We start from the raw sequence: 13,239 nt of genomic DNA, 5'->3' as shown, positions 1-13,239 counted from the left end.
CGCCTGTAATCCCAACACTTTGGGAGGCCAAGGCGGGCGGGTCACCTGAGGTCGGGAGTTCGAGACCGGCCTGACCAACATGGAGAAACCTGGTCTCTACTAAAACTACAAAATTAGTTGGGGGTGGTGGCGCATGCCTGTAATCCCAGCTACTCGGGAGACTGAGGCAGGAGAATCACTTGAACCTGGGAGGCAGAGGCTGTGGTGAGCCGAGATCGCGCCATTGCACTCCAGCCTGAGCAACAAGAGTGAAACTCCATGTCAAAAAAAAAAAAAAGTATGACAGTGCTACTGATATGAACACAGGACAGAGTGTTTGGAAGTTCAGAGACACGCCCTCCCCAGCCTTCCTGGCTAGTTTCCAAGTATATGTCTCCGTATACAATCAGTGCTCAATCAATGCCTGCCGCCTGGTGGTCTGAGCTCCTTAGGGAAGCATGGGGCCTCGGGTCGGCTTCCCTGGAAGCAGGGGCTGAGGCGCGGATGCAGGTGTCCATGGTGGGTGCCATCTGGAGAGGGATGAGGAGTAAGGCAGGAGAAGGAAGGGGGATCTCCATGGAGTCAAGCACTACAGGCTGGGGGCGAGGGTGGGCGAGGCGAGTGAGGAGTCAGGCAAGTGGGGTAAGAAAGCCCACTCATGCCCAGGGGCATAGCCCGAGAGCGGGCATCTCCGTGAAGCTGGAGCCCTGGGTGCCTCAACTCACCCTGCACTTGGGCATGATCCATGGGAACTCTGGAGCGTGCACTGTGGCAGAGTTTGTCCTGTCTTGAGGCACGATGGCTGGAAGTCGTCCCTATCCACAGGCCACACCTGTCCCGAGAGTGTTGGGAAGAGGTACCCGCACTCCCTTCCCACCCTCCTTCCTCCTTCCATGGCCAATGAACAATGCATCACCTTCTGAGAAGCCTCCCTTGGACCCTGGAAATATCAGTCTCTGGCCTTCCACACATGGCTGGCACCACTGGGGCCTCACTGCAGGCCTCGTTCCAATCCCCAGCTGCTGTTGGTTTCCCTGGCCCCTTTGGCATTCAAGCAGCAGACACAAGCATGCCAGGTAGTACAGGCTCAAGATATGTCCACTGAATAAGTGAATGACAGCTGCTAAAGCTAACACACATTCATTCATTCAGCTCATCACAACAGAGCCCCTACCACATCCTTGGTGCCATGTGGATGGACAGGTTAGCGCAGGGACAGGCGGTGCTTAGAAAGGGCTTGTGCAGGACTCCGATGGCTCACCCTGGGTGGAAGCATGTGTTCTGTGGTTGCTCTATGCAGGGCCCTGTGCTGAGAACCTGATAGGCAGCTTCTCACTGAGTTCCTATAATGGTTCTATGAGAAAGGTGATCTTACAGACCCATTTTACAGGTGAGGAAACTGAAGCTTACAGAGGTGAAGTGAATTTTCCAGGACGAACACAGTTTGAATATCCTGGGTCTGACTCCAGACCATGTCCTTTAACTAGAAGGGGATCTGACTGTGCCCTTCGACAGTGGGTGACCCGGTAAGTGCAAAGTGAGGACAATGAAATAGCTACACCCTCGTGGCAGTGGGGGTGGTGATGGCGAGGCAGTGGTACCTGGATAGCTGGGTCCAGGACCTGGCCAGAGTTGGTGCTAGGTGCCAGGTGGAGAGTATGATGGTATTATTTTGCATTTGGGCACTGAGCATGGATGTCTGGGATGGGAAGATGCCTTAGGAGGGCAGGGGGTGGAAACCAGGGGAGGATCGCACTCTTTCTGTCCCTTGAGAATGTTTCCTGTGTATCACAGAATGGTTTCCCAAGTTGGGAGCAAGTAGAGAAGGCAGAGTCAGAATTCAACATAGCTTGTCTCCGAATTGGACATAGGGACTGGGGAAGAAGGGATCCCTGTTCCTGGATATCTGGGACAGAGACTCGAGGAAAGGGTCACAGGGGTTAGTAGGTCCAGCCTGGGATGGTGGTGTAGTCTCTTCACTTGCAGGGCAGGGCACAGGGCTGATTTGTAAACTCAACTCAACTCAACTCAACTCAACTCAACTCAACTCAAAGAGTGAGCCCCGGTGACTGCTCCTGTGTCCCTCTTCCTGCCAGGGCTGGGATGAGGTGGAATTGTGATGCCCACTTGACTGATGAGGACTATGAAGCTCAGGGCAGGATGGGAGCTCGGGACCTCACATTCTCACCTAAGACTCTTCCAGCTCCTTCAACAGTATGGGGGGAAACCGCGCCTATGATTAATTATCTCCCACCGGGTCCCTCCCAAAACATGTGGGATTTGGGGGAGCTACAATTCAAGATGAGATTTGGGTGAGGACACAGCCAAACCATATCAGGACCCAAGTCCAGTTCTGTTCATGAACTGGTCCTGCCTGCAGGGGGGCCTTTAAGCAGAGCAATGGCGCAGCCAGGAACTCCCAGGATGGCTTTGATGTCAAATATTCCCTGCCTCTATCTCGATTCTTTATTCAAAGCATGTAGTCTCTGTATTATCTGTACATTTTTTAGAACCCCAAAGCTCTAAAGCCCCTCTCCTTTCTGTTGATTTCCAGAGGATGAAGCCCCATTCCTTCCAAGTGGCTACCCTGGGATCAGTCACCAGAGGCTAAACTTCAGAAAAAGACTGCAGAGAAGGGCTACAGGTAGGGGAGGACATCTGGTAAACAGGGAACAACTAAGTGGAAATATATTCAGCCTTAATTAATACTGAAAACAAAACAAAACACATAAGTTCAGTAATACTTGCCCATTAAACCAACAAAAGTAAATACAATTGTTAAAACTAATGATTGCAGGGTTGTAGAGAACCTGGTGAAATAGCTTATTCCTCCCATATAACAGGAAGGGACCTGAGACTCAGTGAGATGAAGAGGTTCTTCACAGTCACTCCTGATGGGACCTACAAAGTCTGGGACAAAACCCAGGAACCCTGATGCCAGGCCTCAGTTCCTAAGTCTACATGATAGCCTGTGTTCTTTGAAGACACATAGGTTATATCCAAAAGCTGACGTTTTTCCCTTATGCCTTTTTAACCCCCTTGGGTGACACCAGCCTAAGTTTTAGAAACCGCCCTCCCCAAGAAGAAAGATCGATACTGTCTTGGTGATGCTCTCTAATAACAGTTTTTAATACGGTACTTCCAGAGGCTGGATTTGATGTTCTCTTTTGCAAAAGTCACCTAACTTTTCTGAGTTTCAGTTTCCTTATCTGTAAAATGAGGACAAAGACCCCCAAGTTTCTCCTTTACCTGCCAATGTGTAAGGTCCCTTCCTGTTTGGCTTATATCCAGGCTGTGTGGCACCCTGTTTGTCCCCAAAGGCCTTTGTAAACAGAATCCCATGGTGACACTGAGTATCACAGACTCCAGGCTCTGAAGAGGAAGTTTGGACTTAATGTGGTCCCAGCAACGCTGCTACAGGGAGAATCAGATCCAGAGAGGAGATGGGATGTACGTGAAGCCACCTCTGCCATCAATGTGTCATTTTCCCAACCCTGCTGGTTCTCAAGGGAGGGCAATTTTGTGCATGCATGTGCACCCCCCCCCACACACACCCCACCTGGGACACCTGACAATGTCTGGAGACTTCTGGCTATCACAACGTGGGGATGGGGCACTCCTAGCATTTAGCAGGTAGAGGCCAGGGATGCTGCTAAACATCCTGCAATGCACGGGGCAGCCCGTGTGGCTAAGGCTGATCCAGCCCCACAAGTCCATAGTGCCGAGGCTGAGAGCAGACCCTAATCCTTACCATGCCTGGCTCACCACCTCCTTCCCTAGAGCCTTGGATCTTTGAAAGGAAAAGAGCCTACCTGCCTTGTTCTCTGTCACCTCCCCAGAGCCCACCCCAGGACCTGCACACAGCGGTGCTCAACACAGATCAGCAAACCAGGACTCAGCCAGGTCTTCAGAAGCACAGCCCAGGACTTTCGACCCTTCTCAGTCTCACGCATGTTTTCTGTCCATTTCAAATAGACCTTCCTCCAGAATCTACCTGGATAACCTCTCTGAATCCTTCATGATGAGCCTGGCCATCACCTCCTGTGGGAAGCCTTCTGTGATAACCCCAGGCTTCAAGGGGAGTTGGACATGGAGACCACAGCTCCTGTGCCCGCTTCCTGTGCAGCACCTATCATCCTGGCTTGAGTTTGTCTGTTTTCCCTTCTCTCCCCATCACTCCTGCAACCCAAGAAACAAAAGACTCTACCTTTTCCATCTCCATGTAGTGATGCTTGGCATATAGTAGGTGCTCAATAAATAAGACATGAACACATATATCTTGCTCTTCTTCAATCTATTTTGCATTTAACAATGGGAATGACCTTTCAAACGACACGATCAGATCATGAAACTCCCTGATAAAAATTCTACAGTGACTTCCTGTTGCACTTACAAGAAATCCCAGAGTCCTCTCCCGGGTCTTGCCGACTCTCAGGCCTCGTCTCACTGCACCTCGCAAATTCACAGTCCCCCAGCCTCCACTCCCCAACACATCCAGCAGAGGCCACCCTGGGGCTCCTGCACCCGCTGTCCCAGACATCTGCAGTGCATGGTCCTGCTCTTCTCATGGCTGCTGCCTTCTCTGCCTGTGGGTCTCAACTTGAGTCCTGCTGTCTCAGAGACCTCCCTGGTGACCCCATTTACAGAAGGCCCCTCTAAGTTTCTATGATAAACCTCATTTGCTCTCTCTTCAAAGCACTGCTATGTGATGTTTATTTCTTATCTTCCTTGTTTATTTCTTATCTTCCCCTCCCAGTCAGAATGAAATTCCATGAGAATAAGGATCTCTCTCTCTTTTTGCATTTCAATAGCTGTAGTGGGTGAAATAGTGGCTCCCAAAGAGAGATGTTCAAGTGCAAGTCACTGGAATCTGTGAGCATGACATTTGGAGAAAGGGCCTCTGCGGGTGAAATTGTTGAGGATCTCTGCATGAGATCATCCTGGATTAGGGTGCGCCCTAAACCTGATGACAGGTGTCCTCATAGGAAAAGGAGAGGGACATGTGAGATATAAGGGGACACAGGGAGGAAGGCCTTATGGAAGTGGAGGCAGAGGCTGGACTGTCGCAGCTCTGAGCCCAGGAACACTCAGCACTGCCAGCAGCCGGCAGGAGCCAGGAGCGGGCCTGGGGCGGCTTCCCCCTCAGAGCCCCCAGGAAGAGCCAAGCCTGCCCATAATTTGATTTCAGATTTCTGGCCTCCAGAGCTGCGAGAGGATGCACTTCTGGTGTTTTGAGCCACGAAGCATGCAGAAATTTGCTACGGCAGCCACAGGAACCTAAGGCCGTGCTTCCTATTCTTAGATATAATAGATCCTCAATAAATAGTGTTGGACAATAATCTGAATCCTACTAACTGCCTCGCAGGGCCCCAGGTGTACACGGGGACTGAGCATTTAACTCTGGGAGCACCTCACTCTCATTACCAGACCCCTACCCTCAGCCCAGACCCCTACTCTCAGCCCAGCCCCCCTACCCTCATCCAGATCCCCACTCTCAGTCCACACCCCAACTCTCAGCCCAGACCCCACTCTCAGGCAGCATCTCACCAGCCACCATCGGTAGGTGTCGTCCTCCAAGAGCGCATTCTGGGCGGTCAGCAGCGGCTGCACAGTCTGGTTGAACCTCTCGTCGAACCAGACCGAGAGCTTGCGCTGCCCGATGCAGTGGGTGCAGGTGCAGGGCCTGTGCTTGATCAGCCTCTTCAGGTTCTCGGAGAGCTCCAGGACCATCTGCTTGGGGAACCAGGTGGTGGCCACCATGGTGTGGGAGTAGTTCAGGAAGAAGGAGGTGAGGAAGATGAAGAGCACGAGGAAGGTGAGCACCTTCAGGGTCCTTTTCCGCAGGGTCACCATCTTCGCAGCCCTGATGGCGGCCTCCCACGATGGGTAGCAGAACTCCCTCCTAAGAGAGGAGAAAAACGGAAGAAAAATCCCAGAGGTGGAGGCTCAATCAGAAGGGATGGCGGGAATTCCAAGGGAGGACACAAGGGCCGCTAAGGTCGACTTCACTCCCGCTGGGGGATGACCCCCCACTGTGTCCCAGACACCGCTGTGTGGTAGACCAAGGCCATTCGTGACATGTTGGCTTTGCTTGCATATATTTACCTTTTCAGAAAATAAAGTAGCCTATTCTTCTGCGATCCTTAAAGAGCTGATAATGTCTCCTGATCAAGCTTTAACCAGTGATTTCCTTTCCCATCCAAACAAGATATGGGGTCATTAATCGCTGTGACAGTCCAGGGTCCCTCAGGAGCAAGGACCTCGAAGGAAGGGTCTTGGTATAGTGGGGAGGGAAGCTGTCTCTGCCGTCCTCCTCCAACTGTGGTTTCTGATGATCCTTAATTAGGGCTTTTTCTTTCTCACGCTGTCGCCAGAGACACGGTGGGTATGCAACCAGCTTGATGAAGGCACAGAAGGTTGTCTGTCATCTGCAAAGAAAAGGAGGAAGAAAACAGGGTGAGATTCTGTGATCCTGCTATAAAAAATGTTTCTCTCCACATCTCCACCAGGATGCATTCCGTGGTCTTCCTTCTGGTGTCATGCCAACCTGGCAGGTGGCTCCGGATGGTTTATCTACCTTTGTGAGCCTCAGTGCGTGCATACAATGGATGTTATCATCTCTTTGCAAGGTTACTATGGGATGCAGAAAGTGTCCCCTCCATGCTTCCACCAACAAGAACCTAGCACACTGACACACTCAACAAACGTTTGTAAAAGAGCTCATGACGCATGTAGGTACAATATACACAGGGACTGTTAAATACGTGCTATTTGCTTTCTCTCTACTTCATTCTCTTCCAGATTTTGGATTTCAGCAACAAGCACAACAACAATGGTATGCTTAGAGAGTGACCCAGGGTTCCTTTTACCCGGGCATTCAAGCTCTGCCAACTGGCCTTACTTCCATAGAAGGGGCTTTAGACAGTCCAAGTTCAAGCTCTGATTTCCCATCTGTGGAGCCTTGGGAAAGTTATTCAACCTTCCTGACCCTCAGTTTCTTCTTCCGTAAAGTGGGATATTAACACCCCTACTTATAGAATGGTTATGAAGATAAGATAAAATGATGTATGCTGGGCTTCTGGTATCTATTAGGCCATTGCTGAACTTTAATTTTCCTTCTTCAGTCGGGCGCAGTGGCTCATGCCTGTAATCCCAGCACTCTGGGAGGCCGAGGCAGGCGGATCAGAGGTCAGGAGATCGAGACTGGTTAACACGGTGAAACCCCATCCCTACTAAAAAAAAAAGCAAAAATTATCCGGGTATGGTGGCGAGTGCCTGTAGTCCCAGCTACTTGGGAGGCTGAGGCAGGAGAATCCCTTGAACCTGGGAGGCGGAGCTTGCAGTGAGCCGAGATTGCATCACTGCACTCCAGCCTGGGCAACAGTGCAAGACTCCATCTCAAAAAAAAAAAAAAAAAAATTCTTTCTTCAGCACATGAATGAATCAATATTCTTTGATGATCCACTAAGAGCTGAGAGCATGAGATATTCATGCATACGTATCTCTTCAGATAATCCTCGGAATATACTGCCAGCTAAATACTAGTTTCCCTTTTTGTCTTGAAGAAACTCTCTGAGTTTCTCAGAAGAAACTGAGACTCTCCCTAAGGAGTGTGTCTCAGAAGAAACTGAGACTCAAAGAGGTTAGATGACTTGCCTAAAGAAAGGAAGGAGCAGGATCTGAGTCCAAATCCACAGTCCTCTGATTCCTTGCATCTGGAGGGGTTAGGGTTAGGGTTACTATGGTCCCCTCTTAGGGGACCAAGAACAGGGGGTTGAGGGCTCTACCCTGGAGCAGACACCTGTCTTGTTAATTGTTCTTCAGATTACTACAGCTGGAGGGATATAGAGCAAGGGGGGAATATTCTTTTGAAGAAAGCAAACGGGTACCTCTCAAATGCCCATCAGAGACCCCCCTGGCTCTCACTGACACCCTGGGATTTCTGTATGATACAACTGCGGTTACACCTCTGCCCTGGAGCATGGTCTCTTTGGTCTTTGCTTGGAATGCTGAAGAATGGAAGGAATCTGATCAATTCCTCCCCATCCTCAAGGTGTAGATCGCCAATAAGCAGGGTATTTTTTTTTTTTCCGGGAAATTTGGGTTTGAAGGGGGTTTGTTACTTTTTTGTTGGAAGGGGGGGCGGTTCAAAAACCATATTAAATCCACAGTGCCTTTCTGGAGACATCCAGGGTCCAAGATACATAGGGTGCAACCTTCTACAGCTTCCAGAAGTAGAAGCCCAACGTACGGAGGATAAGGTCTGAGCTCTGCAGCTCAGTTGGCAATGTCATTTTTATCCGGCCCCTGCTCCGATTTTCACTTTTCATGAGAATCTAGATTTTGTTTATAACCTAGTGGTGTCCACAAGTGTCCCATCCAATTCTCTCCCCACCTGCCCCCATCAAGGAGCAGTCCTGTCATTTGAGTAAGAATAACTTCTGCATCATCACAGGTAGGCTCACAATTCACTTGACTGGCAGAGGGTTCCCACCTCTTACCCCGGTAATTGATCCAGGGATGGGCATATGCCTTAATTCATCCAGTCCAGCTTCTGTAGCGAGGGAAGAAACTCTTTTGCTCTGGTTGGCTTGTTGTTGACATGTGGAACACCCTGCTGGCTATTTTGCTAGCTTGTGTAGAAGAGACTAGAGCTGAACAACCTGAACAAATGGTGCTAAATCCTTGATTCTGTTCAACTTGCAGTCCCACCCTCATCTTGACTTTTCAGATATGTGAGGGGATGCGTCCCCTTCATGGGATAAAGTAGATTATTTGTAACGTCAAGCAACATGACTGACCCACAGGTCACAGTTGCTCCTACCTCTGTGCCCCCGCTCAGGCTGTTCCCACTGCCCAGAAAACCACCTCTACCCTGCGTGGCCGATGGTTCTTAACTTATTCTCTAGGGCTCAGCTGGTGCCGACTCCTGGAGGAAGCCCTGTCCACTCCTGGAGTGAGTTAGGGGCCTCTCCTGGCTCCCCAGGGTCCTGGCTGCACTCTGTCTGCACTCTTCACACATATGTCTCCTTCCTGGACGGGGAGCAATGTGAGGATGGAAACTCAGCCTCGCTATGGCAGTGACCCTGTCACCCGTGCACACACTCAATGCTCAGTGGAGGCTTGGGTCATGAAGGAACCCAGAAATGAATGGAGGGAAACAAAACAGTCAACAGTCCAGAGGGAGATCTGAGAAAGAAAGCACAGACTCCGAGTCAGATTTCCATTCTCAGCAGCCTGTCCCACTCTACTCACTGTGTGACCGTGAACAAGTCACCTAGCCCTTCCGAACCATCCCTTCAATGGGAAAAAGGGATTGATAACACAAATTCTGCTAATTTCTCAGGGCTGCCAACCCATCAAGGTTGTCCATTCATCTCATTCATCGACTGCATATTTGCTGGTCCTTGCATTCTCCAGGCCCTGGACAAGGTGGCTGGGGTACATCGTAAAGGGATCTAAGGTAGGGGCCTCCCAGGCATCAATAGGGCCCCAGATCCTTTGGAACAAAGGAGGCCAGTATGCCTGGATCAGACACAGGCTGGAGGAGAGGAGTGGGTGGGGGGTGAAAGGGAATCTGGGCATGCAGCTGGGGTGAGAGTGCGTTGGGCCAGAGAAGCCACAGTCAAGACTAAGTTTTCTCTGGGTTAGCGGGTTTCTCTGGAAACCTGCTGGTGGGGCTGAGCAGAGGAATGCCATGGTCTTATTACATTAGCCTTTACAATGAACAGGGCCTAGGGCACCCTTGCCTTTAGTGTTTCTGCACCCCTAATGCCAGGGCAGAGATGAGTTCTCTGAAATAGATGACTGTTGAACCGTGTTGATCAAACAAGGCTATGGATGAGAGGTCATGTTTCCTACAATGCCCTGCCTCTGCATGAGAGATATGAATGCTCTAGGCTGCTGCTAGGGGTTGGATGAGAGGCAGGGCAGAGAGCAAGGTTGTGCTGCACAGGCTGTGGGACTGTGACAGCCTCCTCTCCTCTGGGGCATCCTGCAGCCACACCTCCAAGGCCAGGGCACTCCCCATAACCATTAGAGGCTTCTGAGCTGGTATCATTTAGCGCTTTCCAAAGCCCTGGATAAAACTGCAATGGAAAAGCAAGAACGCCGCTCCACCCCTTCCCTGGCTGCAGGGAAGAAACAGGACTGCATGTCTTCTCTGTGCTCTAGCAAGTGTGGGGCAGCCCGCAGGCATGGGGGAATGCCAGCCCTGGCTCCCAGAAATGCAGAAATGAAACCTGGGTCAAGATGCCACAGACCAAAGATCTCTGCATGCCAAGTGTGTGGTGAGGGAGGCCTGGCCTCCCAGAACAAGGAGAAAGAAGAGAGGGAGCAGGGAAGGATGGGGAAGGAGGGAAGCTGGCTTCCTGTCCTCTGCCAAATGGCAGTCATTTCCCAGCCACATGCTCAATACGAGGAGGCATGAAGCACCTGCACACAACAGAGCTTAGTGGGGTCACCAGCACAAGACTGACAAATGTCAGCACACTTTTGACGACTGGAAAGTAAGAATTTCCATACGGAGAGTACCTAATGAAGATAAACTCCTCTGGCAATAGGGAGTTGAGGGGCAATGCCCAGAGACTGAGAGAACTGTGTGGAACTCCTGCAAACACGGATGAATGAACCGCATGGAGTTTTGAACCTGTAGTAAATACCCGCTGAACGAGATGGTAGTAAATACCCATCACAGGCTGGGATGCCCTCCCAGCCCTTCACACAGCCCCTGGTACTATGGTCACCAGAGAACAGGTGTGCCTGAGTGAACTGTGCAGGCTGTTGGCAAAGTTGACACTTTCAATGCAGAGTGGCCACAACTTTCCCCATGTAATCCCCAAGCCACCTACCTACGGGAAAGGTGGGTAACCCTTAGGCTTGTCTCCCTGAAACCGAGAGAAGGCAAGTGACTTATCCAAGGTCACACAGCAAAATGGTGGCAAAGCCAGACTCCTGCCTTCTCCTGTGGCTTTCTATGCAGCCATGGCTCATCGTTCGATTCCATCAATACTTGCTTTTATCTGCCCTATCTCCCCCATTTCCTTTCTGATAACTTCTTTGGACTTGGTTTACTGTCATCCCTCCAGTCTCTTATGTTGGGTACTACCTTGTTTACCTTCCCTTCTTGCTGTGCCTACTCTATTTGAATTATGTATTCAGTTCTTCATTTCAGTGGTGTCTTTTAGTTCTGGAATTTCCACCTAATTTTTTGACAGGTTCTACTTTGCTGGTGAATTTCTCCATCTTGTCATCTATCTTTGTGCAATTATTCACCACAGCCATCTTAAAGCCCACATTGGATATCCTGTGATACTTGGATAACGTGGGTCTATTTCTATTGTCTATTTTCTCGGTTGCTCTGTCTTTCTTTGGTTATTTGGTTCTGTCCTTGGCAGGCCTGGTTGCTGTTTGTATTGTATATGACAAAAATGTAGAGGCTCTGGATGAGGCTGTCCTCCTTCAGAGAGGACTGGTTGTCTCCAGACCAGCAGGTACAGAAGGGGCACATTACTCTGTTCTGACTGTGGCTGTGTTTCACTTTTCATGAAGACTGGTCTATTTCTGGTTTACTCTTACCACTGGGGCATAGACATTCTCAACAAGTAAACTGAGATGCTTATCCGGGTGACTCTTCCTTACAGGCTCCTATCTCCAATTTCTGTCTCCCCTGTAATATGGGATCACCATAAGCTTAGCTTAACTTTTTAGCCTTCCATTTTTGTTGTTGTTGTTGTTGTTGTTGCTGTTGTTACTGTGTTTTTGGTTTTGAGACAGAGTCTCACTCTGTTGCCCAGGCTGGAGTGCAGTGGTGTGATCTTGGCTCACTGTGACCTCTACCTCCTGGGTTCAAGTGATTCCCCTGCCTCAGCCTCCTAAGTAGCTGGGACTATGGGCACACGCCACTGTGCCTGGCTAATTTTTGTATTTTTAGTAGAGGCGAGGTTTCTCCATGTTGGTCAGGCTGGTCTTGAACTCTCGACCTCAGGTGATCCACCCACCTCGGCCTCCCAAAGTACTGGGATTATAGGCATGAGCCACCATGGCCAGCCTTTTCAGCTTTTCATCTGCTGTTTTCTGCTTGGTTTCTTAGACTCTGGACCCATGAAACTTAAGTGCTGGCAAATGCCTTGAAAGGAAAATTTTAAAAGGCACAGAGCACACGTTCTTTTCTTTGTGGTTCTTTTTGCTCTAGGTTCTTGGTTCCCTGGGTTTTGGTTGACTTAGTAGTCCTGAACTCACTGACTCCCTCTACCTACCTACCTATCTCTGTTTTGTTTCCCCACCTTGTGAGACTGCCAAACACTCTGAACCGTTGCTCTTTGCTCGTGCTCTGAACCCTCTGCAAAAATCAGCACATACCTTGTGCAGGAAAGGAGCAGGGAGTATTGGGTTTCCCCCAACTTATTTCCTTTCTCTTGGGGGTCTTCACACCTCAAGTCCTGGCTGCTTTAGTTGTTCTCTAATGCCTTCAAAGAGCTGGATTTCAAGTTTTTCTAGCTTTTATAGTTCTCAGTGGGAGAAAAGATCTGGTACAAGCTTCTGCCATTGCCCAAAGTAGAAGTACAGCATCTTTCCTTTGCCTTTCCATGTTCCTGTTCTTGGAGTGGTTGCCTGTATGTGTCAGGGGCTTGGCAAATTCAGAGAAGAGGGTGGGGCCAGAGAGGCCTCAGAGGTGCCGAGGCAAACCTCCTCACACCAGCCAAGTGCACAGATGGTGGGAGGAAGAGGCAGATTTGCAGGCTGGAAAGTTGCAACTGCAGCCGTGGCAGCCACCACCTCCTTGCCCCACCCAAGGGGCCCCACTGCATCTGCTTTCACTTTATGTCAGAACATCCTGCTCCCAGGCCAGCTCTGCACAGACAGTGAGGATGACTTCCAGTGCAACACATCCAGGGACTTCCCATTATTGAAAAACAGATCCTCCCATGGGCTTTGGGATCCTGGCCGGCTGGCTTCATGTATGGGCACAGGGTGGGACCAAGTAAGACCTGACCAGTAAATCTTGGATACTTAAAGGCCCTCAAACCTTCCGGTAAGAAGAATGACTCCTTTCTGAACTGCTCTCTGGCCCCGGCCTGGTCACTGGATGCTTGGAACCCATTTAATCTGGTTTTGTAAAGAATTTCCTAGTGGATCATGGCCAACAGTTGTCTGAACAACAAAAACAACAACAACAAAGGCACAGACAGACCTGCATTCAAATCCTGACTCTTCCCATTCCTGGATGTGTGTTCATGGGCAAGGCACTTGCCCTCTCTG

General features: G+C 50.1%; 1 protein-coding gene across 1 annotated transcript in view; it reads right to left on the bottom strand.

Annotated features, from left to right (window-relative positions):
• ST3GAL1 (ST3 beta-galactoside alpha-2,3-sialyltransferase 1) overlaps nucleotides 1–13,239 on the bottom strand; it is a 145,695-nt gene that overhangs the window by 32,357 nt on the left and 100,099 nt on the right. The window contains exons 4-5 of the mRNA XM_011977084.1: nucleotides 6,085–6,407; nucleotides 5,527–5,881 (exon numbers count right to left, since the gene is read on the bottom strand). Coding sequence (XP_011832474.1) covers nucleotides 5,527–5,832 — 306 coding nt within the window. The 5' untranslated portion in view covers nucleotides 5,833–5,881; nucleotides 6,085–6,407. The remainder of the gene's footprint in view (nucleotides 1–5,526; nucleotides 5,882–6,084; nucleotides 6,408–13,239) is intronic.

Source organism: Mandrillus leucophaeus, unplaced genomic scaffold (genome assembly GCF_000951045.1).
Source record: "Mandrillus leucophaeus isolate KB7577 unplaced genomic scaffold, Mleu.le_1.0 Scaffold173, whole genome shotgun sequence".
NCBI classification, from domain to species: Eukaryota; Metazoa; Chordata; class Mammalia; order Primates; family Cercopithecidae; genus Mandrillus; species Mandrillus leucophaeus.
Note: the sequence above shows the minus strand (reverse complement) of the source record. Positions and strands in the feature narration are given on the sequence as shown.